This window comes from Sprattus sprattus (genome assembly GCF_963457725.1).
Source record: "Sprattus sprattus genome assembly, chromosome: 2".
Lineage (NCBI taxonomy): Eukaryota > Metazoa > Chordata > Actinopteri > Clupeiformes > Clupeidae > Sprattus > Sprattus sprattus.
The window spans coordinates 57,771,737-57,794,303 of NC_137921.1; the positions used below are offsets into that span (position 1 = coordinate 57,771,737).

Here is a 22,567-nt window from a genome sequence, read left to right on the forward strand (position 1 = left end):
TGGAAACAAAGCAGGACAAAAAGAAGAAGGAAATAGAGCAGCACATAAAGGCTGTGCTTAACAGCATGCTCAATAAGGCCGATGCTAATTCAAGTGAGTATACATGTGGCTGTGCCTGTGCTATCCCTTACTGATATTTGTCAACAGATTGATGCCTTTTCAGGTGAGTATGAGAAGAGCTAATTTTAGCTGTGCCATCCATTACTGCTGCTTGAGTACAAAATAAGTGTATATTTGAACTGGCAAAATTACATCCAAACAGATGAAGCAAAACCCCAGAGTACAAATAGTGAACGTTTGACCGTGAGTACCCAAAGCACCACTACAAAGGAGGAGGAAAAAAAGAACACACAAATGGCTTTGGATGTGGCATTAGCAGCTATGAAAACGAACCAGGAACCCTCACAGGGTAAGTAGATGATGTGATGTCACTCATTTGCATATATGTTTTGCTTTTAGATTGCGTGTAATAAAATGCCATGCTTGTTTGAAACTATAGATCTGGAAAGAGAGAAGAACAAAGAGAAAGATGAGGAAGCCATAAAGGCTTTGATTCACAGTATGTGTCTTCAGATTGATGCTTTTCGAAGTGAGTATGAACAGAGCATTTCAGGAGAGAAAAATTTCATATACAGAGAAGTAGGTTCAGGGAAATACTGTAATTTTACACCACAATTTCTGTTATGTACAGATGCAGAGCACAACAGAGAATAGAAAACAAAGACCAGGAGAGGAAAAAGAGGCAAGTGACAACAACGCACCTATCCATACACCAGAGGGCAAGGAGAGACAAAGAAAACAGAAGACAGAGAGGAATGAGTAGACAGGGACAGACTGTCTATCTGAACAGCCAAGGAAATAGATAGTGAGGGAGAGAAGAATACAGGCCTGCCAATCAGCACAGCAGAGACGACAGACAGGGCGAGAGAGCGGGACATAGTCCTATGGTCCTGCCTATCAGAACAGTCGATGCAATAGAGACGGAGAGAGCCGAATACAAGACAGGGCTCCACCAGCTAAGAGACAGATGATGATAGCACAACTAGAAGCTAGATGAGTGAGAGTTGTGATAGATTGGCATACTATGCCAATAAAACCTTCTATAAAAAATATGAAACAAAATGAATGAGCAAATACATATCAAAGTCTATTGTTTACTACTTCTAATCCCCTCTGTTTCTTCCTTGCTAATATAGCCTACAGTAAGGGAATTCTGGAATAAGGCTGCAAAGATAAATGTTCAAATGTTTACTATCAAACATTAGTAATATGTCACTTTGCTACGTGAATAGGACTAATAAAACAGAACACCACGGTAAGTAGGCTATATGACTACATCTCTTGGTTGTATCAGCCTTTGGTAAACGTTCAGTGAACCTGTGGCAAACACAGAGAAGGAAGATACTTGCATGTTGCAGTGCTTGCATGGCAACAAAAATCATTTTCACCACTTTGAGTGAGCTACGTTAGCTAGCATCATTAGGAGAGTTGATTAGTGAGCTATAGCTAATTAACAGTCAACAGGAATATGGTTCGAACCAGCCTGGAAGGACTTTTAACGTTAGGAAGAACCCACTAACGTTGATTATCCTTGGCCAGCGTCACCTAATAACTATGTAGCAGAAACATATTTAGGTGTTGTAAATGGGTAAACAATGGTAAGGCTGGTAAGGTTTTAGACTACAGTATGCCAATAGTTGAAAATGCCTGAGTACTAAATTAAAGGAGGTGGTGTCTTCACCTAGGCCTGTTCCGGCAACATGACCATGTTATGTAGGCTATGTGGTGGATTACGACAAAAAAAAATGTAGGCCTGTTTTCAGTTAAAATGGCAACCACCGCAGTAAATTGAATTCTTATTTTTAAAAGAAATTATTATTTATATATTATTATTTTAGGCTCTGGTAAACTGATTTATGTAAAGCAGATTAATCGTGCAACTGCTTGTTTAGGAACTACACATCATGTTTACAAGGAGCTGAAGAGGCTACCATTAGTATTTATTATTTCAAGGATAGATTGTTTTGCATTGCAAACATTTTTTTGTTTTGCAAATTTTGATTGGCTGAGTTACTTGTTTGTGATGGAAGAGTCCCTATTTCTAGAAGAAAGATAACATTCCCAATATATTGTCTGTGTGTGGCACATGTCTGGTGAAGGGGACCTTGGACAAGCAGGAGCATGGCGGAGTCTAACACATATTAAAATCCAAAAAAAAGTTGAAAATGAAAAAGTTGCTATGGCACCACTGAGTGTGGACTTAAAAATAAATGATTCAATCTTGGATCATTAGGAGTTATACAACATAGCACTGATTAACAGAATCATGATAATAGTGTATCCAGAAACGAAATAAGGGGGACTGTGAAATCTGAATGAGAAGTAATTCCTCTTGCAGAAAAGAAAGAAATATTGTCCAGACATTTTGGTGTTGCAATAATTACCCTGCATTAAATGCAACCTTAAGTAGAAATATATTCTAAGGCCTAAATGCTTATTACACAGTCTAACTAACAAACTTGTCAACAATTTGTAAATAACTGATTGAATTTGTTCTACCCAGTGACTATAAAAAGATTGACAGCATGATGTCATGAACGTACATTCTGAATAAAAATATTTTTTTTTATCAATCTTTATGGTTGATGTTTTTGTTTTTAACACAGAAGAACTTCTAATAATATTGATATTTCTTCTGTGATTGGAAATAACTTCACCCTGTGACAGTCCTTTGAAAACATTGAATTCCTTGCTGATGGACATGGAACTTAGTCATTCACAATCTAACGGCGTTTCTCAAACTAACAAACCCACTAACATTAAGTCTGAACTGGGGGATGTAACATCAGTTTTTAATGTCTATGTGCCTTTGTGTTTGCCCTTGACTGTATTATATACACTACTGTTCAAAAGTTTGGGGTCACTTAGAAATGTCCTTATTTTTCAAAGAAAAGCAATGTTTTTTTCAAAGAAGATGACGTGAAATTAATCAGAAATACACTCTATACATTGTTAATGTGGTAAATGACTATTCTAGGTGGAAATATCTGTTTTTTAATTAAATATCTACTTACGTAGGTGTATAGAGGCCCATTTCCAGCAACTATCACTCCGGTGTTCTAATTAGGGATGCACCGATCCGATACTTGTATCGGTATCGGTACCGATATTGAAGACATTTCTAGATCGGGTATCGGTGACAATTATATGTTAATGTATATTGGTAGTGTATTATGAGTTCACGTTGCTATTAGTAGCGATTAGCATGCTAAGTGGAAATTTAGTTATGTCCTGATGTTGATTGGCTGTAATAAAGATGGGTTCATCCTGTTAAGATTGCGACTGAATGAGCTATGAATGAGATATATGTTGCCTTGTGTAATGTCCACAATTATATGTATGTATAGTGATGACTAGACATGATGTTAAGTAGCAAATGAGCAAAAAATGCACCAAGATCTCATATCATGCACTCCTAATTTCTCCCTCTCGCACGTGTGGTCACACACATACACACAGTTACCATAGTTTCGCGCTGTTTTTTTATATCGGTATCGGATCGGTATCGGCCGATACTAAACCTCAGATATCGGTATCGATATCGGAGGTGAAAAAAGCGGATCGGTGCGTCCCTAGTTCTAATGGTACATTGTGTTTGCTAATCGCCTTAGAAGACTCATGGATGACTAGAAAACCATTGAAAACCCTTCTGCAATTATGTTAGCACAGCTGAAAACTGTTCTGCGGGCGAGAGAAGCTATAAAACTGGCCTTCATTTGAGCTAGTTCTGGAGCATCACATTTGTGGGTTCGGTTATACTATCAAAAGGGCTTGAAAAAGATAACTTTCATGTGAAACTCGCCAGTCTATTCTTGTTCTTAGAAATGAAGGCTATTCCATGTGAGAAATTGCGAAGAAACTGAACTTTTCCTACAACGGTGTGTACTTCTCCCTTTAGAGAAAAGCAGAAACGGGCTCTAACGAGAGTAGAAAGAGAAGTGGGAAGCCTGGTGCACTCAGCAAGAAGACAAATATATTAGAGTGTCTAGTTTAAGAAATAGACGCCTCACAGGTCCTCAACTGGCAGCTTTATAAATGGTACCCGCAAAACGCCAGTGTCACTTTCTACAGTGAAGAGGCAACTCTGGGATGCTGGCCTTATAGGCAGAGTGGCAAAGAAAAAGCTATATCTGAGACTGGCCAATAAAAAGAAAAGATTGATATGGGCAAAAGAACACATACATTGGACAGAGGAAGATTGGAAAAAAGTGTTCTGGTCGAATTTAAAGTTTGAGGTGTTTGGATCATACAAAAGAACCTTTGTGAGACGCAGAACAGGTGAAAGGATGCTGGAAGAGTGCCTGACGCCATCTGTCAAGCATGGTGGAGGTAATGTGATGGTCTGGGGCTGCTTTGGTGCTGGTAAAGTGGGAGATTTGTACAAGGTAAAAAGGATTTTAAAAAGGGAAGGCTATCACTCCATTTCGCAACGCCATGCCATACCCTGTGGACAGCGCTTGATTGGAGCCCATTTCCTCCTACAACAGGACAATGACCCAAAGCGCACCTCCAAATTATGCAAGAACTATATAGGGAAGAAGCAGGCAGCTCTTATGCTGTCTGTAATGGAGTGGCCAGCGCAGTCACCAGATCTCAACCCCATTGAGCTGTTGTAGGAGCAGCTTGGCCGTATGGTACGCAAGAAGTGCCCATCAAGCCAATCCAACTTGTGGGAGGTGCTTCAGGAAGCGTGGGGTGAAATTTCTACCTCAACAAATTAACAGCTAAAATGCCAACGGTCTCCAATGTTGGAATTGCTGCAAATGGAGCCTGTTTTGACAAAAGCAAAGTTTGAAGAACCAAATTAATATTTCAAATAAAAATCATTATTTCCAACCTTGTCAATGTCTTGACTATATTTTCTATTCAATTTGCATTTCATTTGATAAATACAAGTGTGAGTTTTCATGGAAAACATGAAATTGTCTGGCTGACCCCAAACTTTTGAACAGTAGTGTATATATAATAGATAGATAGATAAATAGATAATAGATAATTCATTGTTTTGCTCCGAGTTTGTCATTAAACAGAAAACATTTGATTATGAGATGTTGTGGATCCTGTCCTGATGGCATGCAGCCAATCCGCCAAGCCATTCCTGATCTGATACCTTAACCAGCCATGGGCTAATGACCTGGTGACTTGGGACTGGGACCTCCAGCATGTGTATGTTTTTTGACTGCTCTGAATTTGTTTGCATGATTTTAAGTCCATGTGAGATAGTATCTTGTTTGAGTGTAGATACACACTAAATGTGAATGTTTCCCAAATTAGTTAGAGATTATCCATTTTTATTTATACAACAACCTTAAGGAATAGGTAAATAGCCTGTGAGTCTCCCCATATAATACTATATGTCTTGTGTGAACAAAATAATTGTCCAAATCCAAACTATCCACTCTCCTCCCGTGCACATCCCAAGATATGGTCTCATCAGCCAGGAACCTGAGTCCAGATCTCAGCATGCGGTGGCTGATCCTGGTGCTAGTAGTCCTAGCAGTCCTCATTGGGTGGATAGACTGTCCACCCTATCCACTTCACCTGCATGGCTGAACATTGTCTATTCTTTAACTTGGAAAGGGTATTATGCTCGCGTTAAGCCTGCACATAACTCACCTACTTTTGCTCCTAATGGTACCAGATTGGTGTTCATTTTAGCTATGGTAATAATCACATGGATCCATTCTGAAGGCCCTATTCCAGAGTGTTTTCTCTGCCTGGCGTCATGTTTTTGTAGTTATAAGCAGCGAAGCTAGACATTACACATCGTTTTTGGGTGTGGTGACAGTGCGTAAATCAAGTATCCACTCCCATCTCTCTCATTTCTACCAAGATTTCCTACCCTCTGTAAATTGGCCATAAATATTACAGATACCCTGTGGTAAAATAACATTACTCCATGTCCCCATGTAAAACAAATCCCATCCAAATAGGGCTTCTGTCAACTTTATTGACTATGAGAAAGCTCTCTCTCTAGAAACTGCTGATTGGTTGCCGGTGAAAATCAGTAACATTATCAGGAACTCCTGTGAAGGGATGGCCTGCAGGGTGGTACTTGGACAGCAACTCACCATTTTCTTCCATGTGCAGACAGGATCTGGGTCATGAAGACATCCACAGCTCAGAAGAGGAACGGCATCTAGTGGACACTCTGGACACGGTTGGATGACTTTGTTGATGACCTGGCCACACCCACCCAGCAACAGACCAACAGGGGTGCAGGGAACTCAATAGGCTTTGGCCTCAATATCCACCAATGAAAGAACCGTGCCCTCAAGGTCAGCCCCGCCATCGTTACCCCATTACGCTGGGAGGTGCAGCACTAGAAGAGGTGGAGAGTTTCACTTACCTTGGCAGCGTTGTTGAAAAACTGGGTGAAACAGATGCTGACGTTAAAGTCTGAATTGGTAAGGCAAGGATAGTTTTCCATCCGCCATCCTCATTTCTGACCATCAATACCAAGATCAGGATCTTTAATACCACTGTGAAGCCTGTTAGGCATTATGGAACAGAGATCTGAACAACTTTCACTGCCATGAAGAGGATCAAGACATCTACTGACACCTTTGGAGGAGTTGTATGGGACTCTCAGTAAGCAACAGAATGACAACCTGGATGCAGCGGTGATAGTGGCTGGTGACTTCAATAAGGCCCGTCTCAAGAAGGTCATGCCGAATTTTTACCAGCACATCACATGTAACACCAGAGGGGAGAGGACACTGGATCACTGCTACACCTTGATCAAAGATGGATATAAAGCCAAGTCTCTTCCTCCTTTCGGCAAATCAGACCATGCCGCAGTATTCCTCATGCCAAGGTATCAACAGAAACTGAAACGTGAGCCTCCAGCTATGCGTGAGGTGACGCTATGGTCAGAGGAGTCTGAGGACATGCTTCAGTCTGCACTGAGCATTGTGGACTGGGAAGTTTTCAGATCTGAGAACATAGATGAGTTTACAGAAGCAGTAGTGGCATTCATAGGAAAGCTTGTGTGTGACACTGTCCCCAAAGCCATCAGGAAGACATACCCTAACCAAAAGCCATGGGTAAACCACATCATCCGCGAAGCTCTGAATGAACGAACTGCTGCTTACAATTCAGGACTTCTATCTGGAAACATGGAGGAGTATAAAGCTGCCGCATACAATCTACGGAGAATGGTGAAAGAAGCCAAGAGAAGGTATGGGGAAAAGATCCGGTCCCAGTTTGAACAGTCAGACTCCAGGTGTATGTGGCAAGGACTTCGGGCGATGTCAGACTACCAATCACCAACTTCCACGATTGTGAACGCTGACCCCTCGCTGGCAGATTAACTCAATACCTTCTACGCGCGATTTGATCAAAAAGCAGAGGACATCACCCAGGCGCATGTTGCGTGCGCATCAGTCTTGCCAGGCCCAGCGGAGAATGCGTTCATGACGCTATCAGAGCATGACGTACGAAGAGCGTTTAGGAACGTGAACACCAGAAAGGCAGCAGGTCCAGATGACATCCCTGGACGAGTATTCAAAATCTGCGCAGATCAACTTGCTCCTGTATTCACAGTAATATTCAACCTCTCTTTGGCTCAGGCAACTGTACCAACTTGTTTAAAAAAATCAACAATTGTTCCTGTTCCAAAGAATTCCCATCCTGCTGGCCTGAATGACTACCGTCCTGTTGCTCTGACATCTATAGCCATGAAATGCTTTGAAAGGTTGGCCAAAAATTACATCTCCTCCTCATTGCCTCTAAATCTAGATCCCTTGCAGTTTGCATATCGGACTAATAGACCAACTGATGATGCCATTAATTGTATACTACACACTGCATTAGCCCACCTTGACAACAGGGCAGGGAATTATGTGAGAATGCTGTTTATAGATTTTAGTTCAGCATTTAATATGATCGAACCTGTGAAACTACTCACTAAGCTGGAAAATCTTGGACTGCATCCATCTCTGTGTAAATGGATTTTCAACTTCTTGACTGGTAGACCCCAGGCCGTGCAGGTGGGTAGTTACGCCTCTTCATCCCTTACCCTCAATACAGGAGCGCCTCAAGGATGTGTTTTAAGTCCATTGTTGTATTCCCTCTACACATATGATTGCACAGCAGTACATGACTCTAACATCATTGTCAAGTTTGCTGATGACACAGCAGTAGTTGGTCTCATTTCAAATTACATGAGTGAAGTAAACATACTATCCTACTGGTGCAAGGAAAACAACCTCCTCTTAAATGTAAACAAGACCAAAGAGATGATCATAGATTTCAGACGTGATCAGCACAAGATTTACCAACCTCTTATGATCAATGACACTCAGGTGGAAAGGGTAGAGAGTTTTAAATATCTTGGTGTCCATATTACTGAGGACCTGACTTGGACCAAGCATATACATTCATTGGTGGGAAAGGGGCATCAGCGTCTGTTCCACCTCAGACGCCTCAAGTACTTTAAGTTACCTCAACAGCTTATGAAGAACTTTTATAGAACCACCATCGAAAGTATTGTCACCGGGAATATAACAACTTGGTACGGGAACAGCACTGCATTAGACCGTAAAGCAAGAGATGTCTGCGGAGGGCACGCAGCATCATCAAGGACAGCTCACACCCCAGCAACAGTCTGTTTGCCCTCCTCCCTTCTGGGAGGCGCTACAGGGTCCTCCGTTCCCGTACCAGCAGGTTCAAGAACAGCTTCATCCCTGCGGCTGTCACCCTGCTGAACTCTGCTCCACGGGGGTAGCCCCCCCACCCCTTCTCACACCTCCCCCTGTAACTGTCCCCCCCCCCCTTCAACAACTGAACTCTTGCACTATACCTACTCCCCCCCCCCCCCCCCCCCCCCCCCACCCTGGCTGACTGCCACTCACCCTCCTCTAGCCATTGAACATTTGCACTATACTTAACTTCACCCCTCCCCCCACCCTGGCTTGACTGCCACACACCCTCCTCCAGCCACTGATCATTTGCACTACACCTCATCCCTCCCCCCCTATACCTGGCTTGACTGCCACACACCCTCCTCCAGCCACTGAACATTTGCACCTTAATGTCTTTTTAAAACTGTATCCACTTCACTGTATTACCTGTATTGATTGTACTTTACTACCTCATTCTCTTGACTTCACTTGTTACCATCAGTTTACTTTCACCTGCACTTTATATACTTATCATACCTCACTCTTAGCTCAATTGCTGCTATTCAATTTCTGTTTATATTACAATTCTGTGTCATATTCTAACTCTTACTGTACATATCATATTTATTCACTTAGTCCACCCTACATTTGCACATACTCTGCACTTTTATTGCTATTTGCACTTACTGGTTAGATGCTAAACTGCATTTCGTTATCTCAGTACTTGTACTCTGTATAATGACAATAAAGTTGAATCTAATCTAATCTAATCTAATCTAAAGCCCTAAAGAGAGTGGTGAGATCAGCTGAACGAACTGTTATGAGTGCCCTACCCAACCTAGAAGACATTTATACTAGGGCCGGGACTTTAACGCGTTAATTTAGATTAATTAATTACACCGCGGAACGTTTCTCACTGGATGAGTTTCAGACGGACCGATTATACTGGCGCACCAACTAACGCGGATAAATTCGGTTCAAACAAGTTGAACAACAAACCAGTGGCGCACAGTGAACATGAAGAAAGAAGCTGATGAGACCGCGTTGGTTGGCCCAGTCAGTGGATGGGACATTTTGTTACAAAAAACGAACGGATGGAAGCGTCGATAAGAACATGGTTCAGTGCAGGCTATGCAACAAGGAATTCGCATATCACTGCAGCACATCGAGTATCACCTCAATGCAAAGCCTGACTCCGGGTACAATCCACACACAACCAACACTCCACCAGAGATGTTTTCTAACAGTCTAACAATATTCTGAATGTACTCGAAAGTATTGTGTTTTACTTAAAAACCCCAAAGTATTATAGTTTACAGAAGGTCTACCTATCTATAGGCTACCTGAATTTCTGAAATGTAGCCTACTACATTTCTAAATGTGGTATGGCTACACTTAATGGCAAAAATTGCACTGGTCTGTTTGACTTCAACAAAATTAAACAATATTTTTGTTGCTTAAGCTTATGTATTCAGTCATTATTCAATGGTTTACTAAAAATCTATGTGAAAAAAATTACTTCTCACTGTTCTCAGGTCAAATATTTATATGCGATTAGAATGCGATTAATTTCGATTAATTAATTACAAAGCCTCTAATTAATTCGATTAATTATTTTAATCGAGTCCCGGCCCTAATTTATACCAAGAGATGTAAGTCAAGAGCAAGGAACATTATCAAGGATCCCAGTCACCCCAACAACTGCCTCTTCTCCATCATGCGGTCTGGGAAGCGTTACCGCTGCCTCAAGGCCAGTACTGGAAGAATGCGGAAAAGCTTTTACCCCCAGGCTGTCAGGATTTTAAATGAGGATTGTGGTCGGAGCACCAGCACATAGCCTTAACACTTTGCACTTTGGACAGTTCTTTCTTTCCTTCTTCTTTTATTTATTAATTTGCACAGTTTTGGAGTCAGTGGAACAAGCATTTCACTACACTTATAGGCTACCTATATACAGCCGCGGAAAAAATTAAGAGACCACTTCAAAATTATCAGTTTCTCTGGTTTTACTATTTATTGGTATGTGTTAAAGTAAAATGTACATTTTAGTTTTATTCTCTAACCTACTGGCAACATTCCTACCAAATTTCAAATAAAAATATTGTCATTTAGATCATTTATTTGCAGAAAAATGACAATTGGTCAAAATAGCAAAAATGATGCAGTGTCTTCAGATCTCGAATAATGCAAAGAAAACAAGCTCATATTCATTTTTAAACTACACAATACTAATGCTTACACTTAGGAAGAGTTCAGAAATCAATATTTGGTGGAATAACCTTGATTTAAAATCACAACTTTCATGTGTCTTGGCATGCTCTCCACCAGTCTTTCACATTGCCGTTGGGTGACTTTATGCTACTCCTGGCGCAAGAATTCAAGCAGCTCGGCTTCTTGTCATGGCTTGTGACCATCCATCTTCCTCTTGATCACATTTCAGAGGTTTTTTATGGGATTCAGGTCTCGAAATTGGGCTGGCCATGACAGGGTCCTGATCTGGTGGTACTCCATCCACACCTTTACTGGCCTGGCTGTGTGGCATGGAGCATTGCCCTGCTGGAAAAAACACTTCTCAGAGTTGGGGAACATTGTCAGAGCAAAAGGAAGCAAGTTTTTCTTCCGGGACAACGTTGTACTTTGCCTGGCTGAGGTTTGTAAAAGACCATAAGGATTGAAAAAGCGGACTGGAGGTTCTTCTAAGTTCGTCTTCTCTGATGAGTCCGATTTCACAGTAAGTGCAAGACTCTCTGGCTTGTAGGCCTCTCCAGGTCTCCGTCTAACCATCAGACGACCATGTGTTGGGCAAAGCTGAAAATTGGACTCATCAGAGAAGACGAACTAGGAGACCCTCCAGTCGGCTTTGGTTCAATTCTTATGGTCTTTTACAAACCTCAGCCAGGCAAAGTACAACGTTGTCCCGGAAGAAAAACTTGCTTCCTTTTGCTCTGACAATGTTCCCCAACTCTGAGAAGTGTTTTTTCCAGCAGGGCAATGCTCCATGCCACACAGCCAGGCCAGTAAAGGTGTGGATGGAGTATCACCAGATCAGGACCCTGTCATGGCCAGCCCAATTTCGAGACCTGAATCCCATAAAAAAAACTCTGAAATGTGATCAAGAGGAAGATGGATGGTCACAAGCCATGAAAAGAAGCCGAGCTGCTTGAATTCTTGCGCCAGGAGTAGCATAAAGTCACCCAACGGCAATGTGAAAGACTGGTGGAGAGCATGCCAAGACACATGAAAGATGTGATTTTAAATCAAGGTTATTCCACCAAATATTGATTTCTGAACTCTTCCTAAGTTAAAGCATTAGTATTGTGTAGTTTAAAAATGAATATGAGCTTGTTTTCTTTGCATTATTCGAGATCTGAAGACACTGCATCATTTTTGCTATTTTGACCAATTGTCATTTTTCTGCAAATAAATGATCTAAATGACAATATTTTTATTTGAAATTTGGTAGGAATGTTGCCAGTAGGTTATAGAATAAAACTAAAATGTACATTTTACTTTAACACATACCAATAAATAGTAAAACCAGAGAAACTGATAATTTTGAAGTGGTCTCTTAATTTTTTCCGCGGCTGTATGTATGTGACAAATAAAAATACTTTGATTGATACTTTGATACCTTCCTCAGGAGAATCCTATAAATTCGCCCGCCAGATATTTTCAGCAATCAGGAACTGTGGCAGCAGACAGCAGCCTGCAGAGGACGAAATCCTCAATAGACGCTGGAGCTGGATTGGTCACACTGTTTGCAAGCCTACATCCAGCACCTCTAGACATGCTCTCTTTTGGAATCCACAAGGGGAAAAGAGGCAGACCAAGAAACACCTGGTGCCGTGATCTGGAGGCAGAAGTAAAGAGGACTGGCCATACGGACAGCTGAGGAAATTGGCCCAGGATCAGGGTGCCTGGAGAGCCTTTGTTGGCGGCCAAAGCAGGGCCACAGGCAAAGATAGATAAATAGATAGATAGCGCTGTGCTTGCAGGAGATTAACAATCATCTCTGAATCCTTTCCTGCTTGTGATTTAAATCATTTGAAGGAGTCCACTGAGACGTGCTGGCGTGAGAACACTGGACTCAAAAAGCTCTCTTTGTTTAATAGGGAGTTAATCCAGTGATTTCCTTTTGCAACAGGGGGCTCAAAATGTCTGTTTGTATCTGTCTCCAAACAATAATCACGTATTCTGCATAGCCATATTTCGACATCTCCATAGGAAAGTCCAAGAAGCTATCCAGCGTTAAAAGTTATAATGTTTATAAGGAGGAGCAGAACCACTGCAAGTAATAGTAATAAACTACTCTCTCTCTCTCTCTCTCTTTGTATATACATACTGTATATTTGCATTGTATTGGCCGTGGATTGTGCTAATAATAACTGTCTGTAAACTGACACAGAAACATAGGGCAGGCTGACTTAACAGAAACTGTTGCCACTACAATGTTATAAAATGCATGCTACACACTCTTTAATTGATTTGATTAAATGATTCATGTATCCATTGATATGTGTGTGTTCATGCGTAATATTAGGGATACAAATTGTGGCTTTTTATTTAAGGATTGAGATAACTCCTTTTGATGTTTTGCTTCACTTTCATATAACATTTTTAACAGTCAAACAGACAACTAATGAAAACACTTGGTTGTCCAGATACAAGGACATTCAATGCTCACTGAGCAATGTATGCAAACATTTGTTTGAGAAGTCCACCGGCTCAATCACACGACTCAGTGGTTCAATCAAAGGCTCATTTGATTTGTCAGAAACAGATGACTCACGTGCAATAGGATAGAAGTCAATCATGCAGCAGAAAGACATTACTGAAGCTGCTTCATGTGAAAGAGTCCATATGAACCAGGGATGATGGACAGCAGTAATTAATATTCCCTTATATTACAAAACAGCCAACATAATGTGGGCTGTTCTGAGAAAACAATTATGTTACATATGGGACTGACAGTTTTATTCAAAGCCTGGCTATAACTTAATTATGGCAGTTCAGAGAAGGGACAGTATTATTAAAATATCAGGAAGTGTTCTGTGTACAGAAAGTATGAAAATATTGCTGTATCGATTAAACAATTTAAAGGATGATTAAAGCGTGTCATTGTAATTAGATAAGGTTAGAGTTTAAAAAGTTGCTTTAGTCTGTGTGTGTGTGTGTGTGTGTGTGTGTGAGAGAGAGAGAGAGAAAAGAGGTTGAGAAACCTTGAGAGTTTGTGGGCCCCCTGAGAATGTTTGTTGCCAGCTGTTTTGAAATCCTCCAGAAAAGTTGAATTCTACTTAGGTTCATAATGAAGTGTATCATTTCCCTCATTCCCATCCTCAAATGAGGTTGATGGGTATTGAAAGAATTCAGAAATTTCAGCCACGAATAGCCAAAGAAAGACAAAAACACATGTCTGTAATGTGTCTAGTGATACGTTACAAAGCCAAGCCGTCCTAGAAAACTTATGTTTGACAAAGACTTGCCATAAGTTTCTTTTGCCCAAACCAGGCATGTGTAGATTGATTGGTTTCATTTTCTTCTTTTTAGCTGACTACACACAGTACTCCATCAGTCAGCGTTGCCTTCTCGATGTGGTGAGAAACATTTTTGGAAGAAAAATAAAGTCTCCAAAGAAGTTGCAACAGGAGACCTACAGTTCAGAGGATGTTGGACATCAGAGTTTACAAAGAATATTTTCCTTTGTAAGAAATTGAATATAATGAGTATAGAGGGCCGTTTCAAATGGATTGTGCACGAATATGTCCTTTATTGTTTAAGAATCTCCATTATCTCCAACCGTAACAATTTGCACATTACATCTTCCTTATTTGAAACCAGTTCTGTAAGTGCCAAAGAAAATCAATGACAGTAACATAAACAGATATAAGACCAGGGTTGGTCTTTGTCAGAATCTTCACAAAGCAACTTGTACAGCACATTTAAGGAAAACAAGTTGGATGAGTTACTTAAATAGTATATTTCTGTCATAATCATTAACTACTATTTACATAACATTTCAATAAATAGTTGACTGAATGTTAAATTAATATTGTTTTCGATCCATGATATAAAAAAAGCAAAAGTGCTCAATAAAACTATATTTTAAAAGCATTTGAATATTAACACCAATCATGACAGTAAAAATAAAATATAACAACAATAAAAAACTAATACAATTTGAATGCAGATATGACAACAATTAAGTGTTGGCATCTGAAGGCACTTCCTTGGAGAAAAACCAGTCCCTTCTTCCATCAGTCTTGAACCTAAAGTAAGGGCACAAACACAAACATGACAAGATCTCATAGCTCAAAGCAACTCACAACAGTTTAGGTTTCCATGACAATAAGAAATAGCAAAAAAACTGAGAAATTCTGTTGTGGAAATGTACACCCTCATACTAAACATCTTAAACATGAAGGTCATTATTCTTTAATGACAATAGTAAGTGATGATTTGAACTTTGGACTAGTTTCATAAAATAGAAATGAACTTGCTGCAGTGACCTTTGCGATGGCTATGACAGAGAACGGCATGCCGTCAGATCACCACTCTTAACTTCCCAACTCACTCTTCCACAGTAATCAGCTCTTTACATGGGGAAGGGACTGGCGCTAGCTCTAAGGGTCGCAAGTAATCATCTAAATTGGTGTTATGCACTTGCACCTCCAAAGTCAATCAAATGCCTATCTTTACGAGTATAAGTAATAAAGAGCTTATTAGCGGTAATGTTCAAGTGCTGCTACACTGGAAGCATGCCTGGTTAATGGAACCCTCTGCTCCACTTCTTTGCCTGTCTTGAAATAGGGTCTAACTAAACTACATGGATCCGATCTTACTTTGCCATATCATAACACTCATTTGCTATTCTGATCTGCTATCATGTGCTCTGGCAAAGGGTTGGTTTTCAGTTAAAAAAAGAAAGGACATGCTCATGTTAAAAAACAGGGTGGTTTATTTCTAACAAGGCATTGTATCAGTCTTTGTATCTAATACTAACCCTAACCCTAATACTAACTCTGACTCTTTCATGCTGGATCAGCCCTAAGCTAAAATAGCAACCCAGACACACAGTAAGCATGTGGATTTTATTAAAGCGATATTACATGTAATTCAATGACTCCTTGTAAGGTTCCACCAAATTTGTGATAATGACTCACAGATGTAACAATAGAAACAATCCCTAAGTATTGGTTATCTGCTAACTTGTGATCTTGTGCCTTCTTCGATAAGTAGCCTATCTCTAGAAAGCTGCATCATTTTAAGGTAGGTGATGAACTGTATGATTAAATCGATTATCATCTGGACAAGAACAGCTGGGATTGGAGCTCTATGCCCAATGTTCTCAAGTGCAAAGAGTTCTAAGTTCCATGATCTGGATTCTGCCTTTTTACTGATCCGTTTTAAGTGTAATCATGGACATAGAGCATTAAATAACTCAAATGCCACGTAGAGAGTCTTTCTGGTACTTACATGCAACATTTACGACTGTGTACAGAGCGGACTCAATGCCAGCCGTGTTAGCAATCTTGCACATCTTTTGTAGTCTGTGGAAGTAAAAACAATAAAAAAAATAATGAGTTAGTTCCCATCACCCATTTCCATTATTTTTCTGCAGCATCAGTCCATCTCTGAATTCACAGCATGCCAAACAACCAATAACATCTTGAGTCTGTTCTGTCAGTTCCCAGTCTCCCTAACAGGGGAGACTGTTAGAACACGTTGGGTGGCTAGACAATGTATTCCGTAACTGAGAAGGGAGGGCAGTGTGCCATGCAGGATTTGTTGAATAAGGTGCGATTCTTGGCGCATGGACATTCATAACGCTTCATCATGCTTGGTGAAACACAAAAGTTTGACCCAGATACAAAACAAATTTGCCCCACCCATAATTTTCTCTGTTAATATCTTACAGTCTGTCCAAGAAATGTCGTCATCCTACTTTTTCTCTCAAGGGTAGTATGCCAATCCTGTTGCCAATGGCTTTCAGCACCATACAATGAGCAGTCCTGAAACTGTTCCTTAGCTATTGAGCCTTTTTGGTATGGAGTGGCATGCTATCTAAACCTGTTTTAAAGCTAAAGGAGATTTAAAATGCTTACAATCTCCAAATTCTTGTTCTAGTAATTTTATACATTTACATATAATTGGTGCTCCAGGTGCCTGTTTTTTCAAGACCTCTGGCAGTCATAATACTCCCATGACATGCAGAAATGGAGAACTTGGAAACAACTTTGTCTCTGATCATTTTGAGATTTTCAGAGGGCTCAATCCAAAAGTGCAAACATACATGGGAAGAGGGTTAAGTTCAGACCAAAGACGAAGTTTGCAACAGATGCCTATCAACAACGTCCAGCGATGTCTGACAGCACCCCTGTGGCCAGTAAACAGCAAGGGTCAGGCATACTGGGTGGATCTCTGATGTGACTAATCAAGAAGCTGACTCCATGCCTGACCCCAATATGACGGAGACCAGAACTGACTGATCCACACCAAATCCAAAATTCAGGAGTTAGTCGTTGTCAGTAAAGCAGTCCTGCAAACCTGACCCACAGGCAAGGCTAATGATGTGGCACGGTGCAATAGTGAAATACAAGAAAAACAAGATATCTATTTACGTTCTTCTTCTCTGTACACTACGCCAATGGAAAAGTTGAATACATGTATGTTTTTACGAGGGACAGACTGCAAGAACAGACCCTGAACAGACATTAATAACTACTATGAAAACCATTTCCGATGCACGTTATGTAGCACTCTGAGCTGCATTTTTTTTGCATGAAAGGTGCTTTATAAATAAAGTTTATTTTTATTATTAGTATTATAGCACTAGATATAGAATAATCTAAAACCCTTCGTGGTGACTGAGGCCTAGCAGATTATTAAAGAAAATAATCCACAATCCAGGAGGTGCTTAAGGCACCCCTGACACATTTAGCGTCTGGAGTAGTTGCTTACAGTGCAGACTGATTACAGAGTGGATTTAAGAGGTCACATTTAGGTAAATCATGACATGGCTTTTTAATGACAAGCAATGAAAGGTTCTTATCACACTTTGGCCTTTTCAGTCTCAGGGATTGATATGGTGTATATAGTACCAATTTAGTGAAAAAACTATCACATCTATGCATTATATAAATTAATACGTAAGTACCATTTGTTTATTTTTTAAGAGATTTCAGAAGTTTTGCCCTGCGGTAGTGAAATTATTTCATTTCAAGGTCACTCATTTACTCAAGACACTTTCTCTAAATGCGAACGCTATTTATCACACCTTATAGAGTACGCTGGCACCCGCGTGATTGTGAGAATCCCTAATGATCTATGAGGAAATTCTTTACCGTTCTCCTCACAGACATCTGGCCTTTTCCCCCGCTGCAGGCTCACACAGCCTTTTTAATGGTATTCGGCTTTTGGTAAACTCAGTCTTAATCTGCTTCATAAACATTCCATGATGATACCGAATAATCAATCAACTGAAATTCCATGTTGACTTTGTGGCTGATTCCAACTGATATTGTTCCAATAAAACGTAAATTTATGGGGGAACATCGAAGACTGTTTGTATAGCATGACTTGGATGAAAATGTGTCTCTGTTGTGGGGTACTTACATACTGGTCTTGAGCAATCCCTTGTATTATAATAAAGTCTCTGAAAATGTGTTCTGCACTCTGATGAGAACTTCACTGGTCCTGCTTGGAAAAAAGAAACTCTAATCAGGATTAAAACTCCAGACATTCCCATTTGCTTTATCACAGACAGGTACACAATTTGCTCTGGTTATTGAGACTTTTTCTCATGATCCTGAAAAATACTAGACATTTTTAAGGTATATGTTTTGTATTTCCAAATCACAAGCAGCTTTAATAAAAGAAGAATGTAAGTATATTCTTAAGGTACTAGGATTAAATTGGGTAATAAGCATGTTCTTAGACCCAGAAACAAAAGGGTACAAATGCATGACATCACAAGAGGCCAAGGGACTTAATGATTTCTGTAAAGCGCTCACTGCACCCGGAGAATGGATTTTCACACCCATTCCTGTTGCCTGCTCTGGTTTTACACACAGATCCTGAGACAAATAAGAGGCTTAGATGTACTTTTCTTACCTAGAAGTAAAGTATTTCAGCTCCATAAGGGACCTTAAAGACCTTTTACTGCACTTGCCAGGATGCTTTGGAGCATGTGCCCTGCGCATGTTTGCAGAGGAAATGTCTTAACGACAGCTAGCTTTTAGGGTGCTTGTTCCCAGTGTTTACACTGTGCCTTGTTTAGCTTGGGGTGGGGACACTAAAGTTATACTACTGTACTTATTTGGAAGCCTTTGCTTACCTGTAAAATGATTTATGAACCTGTCTTTCAGGCTTGTGTCTCTTGGGACAACCTCTAGAAAAGAGAAGTTCAGCACCGTTATCATTGCACTCCTAACGCATGGAAAAATAAGCAAATTAAGCAGATAATATGGCATATCAATTATGGTCCCTGGGAAGTCATTTACACTATATCAGGTACGCATCAAGTATCCGGCAAGTATCACATTTGGGCAATACAGATATTTTCAGTCAGGGATGTATGTAAATATTATCATTTGTGTGATTTCAAACATTATAATGGTATAATGAGTACGATGACAGTGGGGTGGGCCACCAGTTCTACAAACTCAGTATTAACACGTCAAATCTGTCATTCCACAATTGTAAATGCACTTCCCTTTCAAACACACAAAATATGTATGTATGAGGTCTTCCATAATTACTTGCAATCTGCCGCCAAGATGACCCCAATTCACTGTCCGCCCAGGCTGTGCAAATGGTTGTCAGATGTGTTTGAGCTAACACAGTAAGGAGATTAATGCTTACCATATTGTAATGCTTATCAGTGTCATAGACATAATTCCATGCAGCAGCTAAATTTAGCTCCTCAACAGAGGGCCAGCCAACAGGTTCCATATATGATGTATGAATCTGTGTTAATCTGTGTCATTACACACAAAGTATACCGCAGAGGCATGTCTGACGAACACAAATCAGTTTATAGTCAGCCTGCCGATTATGACTCAATATGCCAGCATCATAGGTAAAGCCTGTCCCAGCACCTACAGTAAGACTAATGTTAGAGCGATTCGTAGATGCCTAGATGAGTTGAACTGTAAACCTGGCTTAAGGAAAGTTACAGTACAGTTTGTAATTTCCTCTATTGATCAGGATAAGGAAAAGCATTCCATATCCAGGAATATATGTGCTGTATACTGTCATTCAATTATAATGTCCATACAGAGCCCATTGCCTAAAGTTTTCATACAATTCTCTGCTTGTTTGGCATTTTTTGTCCAATCAAATCAGCATTTCCGCGAACAAGACCATGTGGGGATACTTATGAAGCCCATGTGGGGATACGCCATAGAGTTGTATTAGCCAAATCAATGCAGAAAGAACTACATCTACCAACATCCCTTGGAAACAAGACCTAGCGGTCAGGCATGTTCTGTAGCATTAATAACAATTTTCCTGGCAAATAAAATATGTCGACACATTTCCAGTAGGCCAAAAGCTATCACACATCCCATGAAGGGTGTGTCAATGACAGAAGCCTGTTGAGGTTTGGTATGGTGGGATGATACCATAATTGCTGTAGTCTATATGACATCACTACAAACTATGGAAATCACACTGACAAATGAGCATGTCTGGCAACAGTGATACAAGCTCACATGCCAAACCCAGAGAATAACCTACACCATATTCCTCTTTATCTAAGTCAACCCTGTTGAATACCCCACTGATTGCCTCACATCCTGTAGAAAATATGGACTCAACAGGGTAACAAACCAATGTATTCTCACAAAGAACCACAACAAAATCAGTTTTCAAAATGGTGGACCCTGCAGTTCCACTTCACTGAGCAATTTGGACCTCAAATTGCTTTTATGACATACAATTTTAAAGTGCAATGTACTCCCATTGGACCAAGCAGTTTTCATCTACTTATGTCTATGCTTCCTGTGTCGTCCATGTGTCTGCACAGTGAACCAAATGGAGTATTGCCATTGCCAACTCAAGAGAATGTTTGGGCCTGATTTTCCAAAGTTCATATGAGAAAACTGCTTATACAGTAGCTTTTTGGTTTAGGAAATACACTTCTTGGATGCATAAAGAAATCTTTAGTGCTGTTGACTAAGGATACAATTGTGCAATACACTGTAAAAAAGCATGAAACGTCCCCACAGCTGTGGAATGTAGTGCATTTTCCAATCCAGAATTCCAAAGGAGACCGTTCACAGATCAGGTCATATGATGCTTTATGTAAAACCAACTTAAAAGAGCTCTCCTTAGATGTGTGATTAAGGTAATGTCATATGTGTGGTCCAGGAGTGATAGAGCGGGGGATCTTGGTCTGATTCTCAACTAGTTAAAAATCAAAAGATGACATGTTGAAATGTGGTGTATATATGATTGTAAATCACGAACACACACACACACACACACACACACACACACACACACACACACACAGAATCACAAATTAGCCTATGATCTTATGTTAACCGGACACATACAATACCATAAACAGGCATGACAAAGCCTACATCTGAATGAAGGAGACAAAATTACAGGTATTTCTAAAAGTGCACCACAGTAAAATTGAATTTTAAAACCTTAATGTGTCAAAATCAACAATGTCTCAGTGTCTTTCCTCAGGGCCGTTGGCTGCAGCTTAGTAAGTCTACCACAATCCTACAAGGAATTTTTGAACATGCCACGAACCATTACATCGCTAGCTTACCTATTGGTTTGCTTCTGTCTTGCTTAGGTAAGTGTGAGGATTTTTCACGCGAGGAAAATTTCAAGTCTTGAGATACAGAGAATAGGCCACTGGTGATGCGCCTGTTGACAAGCTTGTCCCGTTGGTTGTCGCCAATCACTTGTAAGAATAATTCCAACAGTGTTCGTCTCTCTTTCAGCTTCGCCTCCTTGCTGTCCATGCAATTGCTTGAAGTAATGAGCATAATGATTATACTCAAAAGTATGTGCCATTTCTTCTCAGCCTGCATGGCTTTCCAGCCTATCAAACACAAGAGATTAGGGAACCTTTCGCAAAGTCTAATTGTATGAGTAGGCTAAAAACTTGAAAGAAAAGTGAGACCGATTAACTGTCATTTTAAAATCAAACTAATGTTTGTTGACAAGAGCATTAAAACACATAAGACAGACTTATTCAGCAAGCAATTCCAGGTTGGGAGTAATTGTAAGGTCCAAACACGTCTGTGTTAACATTTTCCTTACAAGACAAACGACTATTGCGCATTGTGTTATCCAAGCAAACCAAAGGAGTGGCTATATTAGTTAAAGTCTTGATTTAGGCTATTGTTCTACGGATGAACACTAAATATGTGATTACGAGAGAGTTGTGGAATATGTGTATATAAAAGCATAACTTTACAGTCACAATTTACACGATTAACTGTTGTCGAATTATGTGCGCTCTAAGTACGTACTTGATGGCAGCAGAATATTGTTGAGTCTTCAAAAAAGCTATTCCAATGGAAAGTCGGCAACAGGTTCCTTTGAGTCGTGTCTTTTCTGGGCACATGCGTCCCGTTTTTATACGTTCAGTGTGAGGTTCTTGAATGTAACACTATCGATTTCAGGTGGGTGGCAAAAGTAGACATCTTTCGTTCAGATTTTTTCCCGGCTCGCTCCCTCTGACAGTCGCCCCTCCTTTTGGTTCAAAGTCATCACGAAACTAGACATAAAAGTGACTTCACTTGTTTCTTCATTTATTTCAATTGAAAGACTTCTGACATAAAGAATACTAAAGCGCAAACGCTACATTGGGTAGGCTATCCATAGTCCCAAATTAACTATCCAGCTGACAGGTGGGA

The 22,567-nt window shown here is 40.2% G+C and overlaps 1 protein-coding gene across 1 annotated transcript; it reads right to left on the bottom strand.

The window, feature by feature from the left end:
* Positions 1–14,866: 14,866 nt before the first annotated feature.
* On the bottom strand, positions 14,867–21,736 carry alkal1 (ALK and LTK ligand 1; the record flags this gene model as incomplete). The annotated part of the gene is made up of 5 exons (XM_080832349.1): positions 14,867–14,950; positions 16,158–16,231; positions 18,297–18,380; positions 19,018–19,071; positions 21,469–21,736. The coding sequence occupies 4 exons, from the start codon at positions 21,734–21,736 to the stop codon at positions 16,167–16,169; spliced, it is 471 nt and encodes a 156-aa protein (XP_080688475.1). The 3' UTR covers positions 14,867–14,950; positions 16,158–16,166.
* Positions 21,737–22,567: the final 831 nt, after the last annotated feature.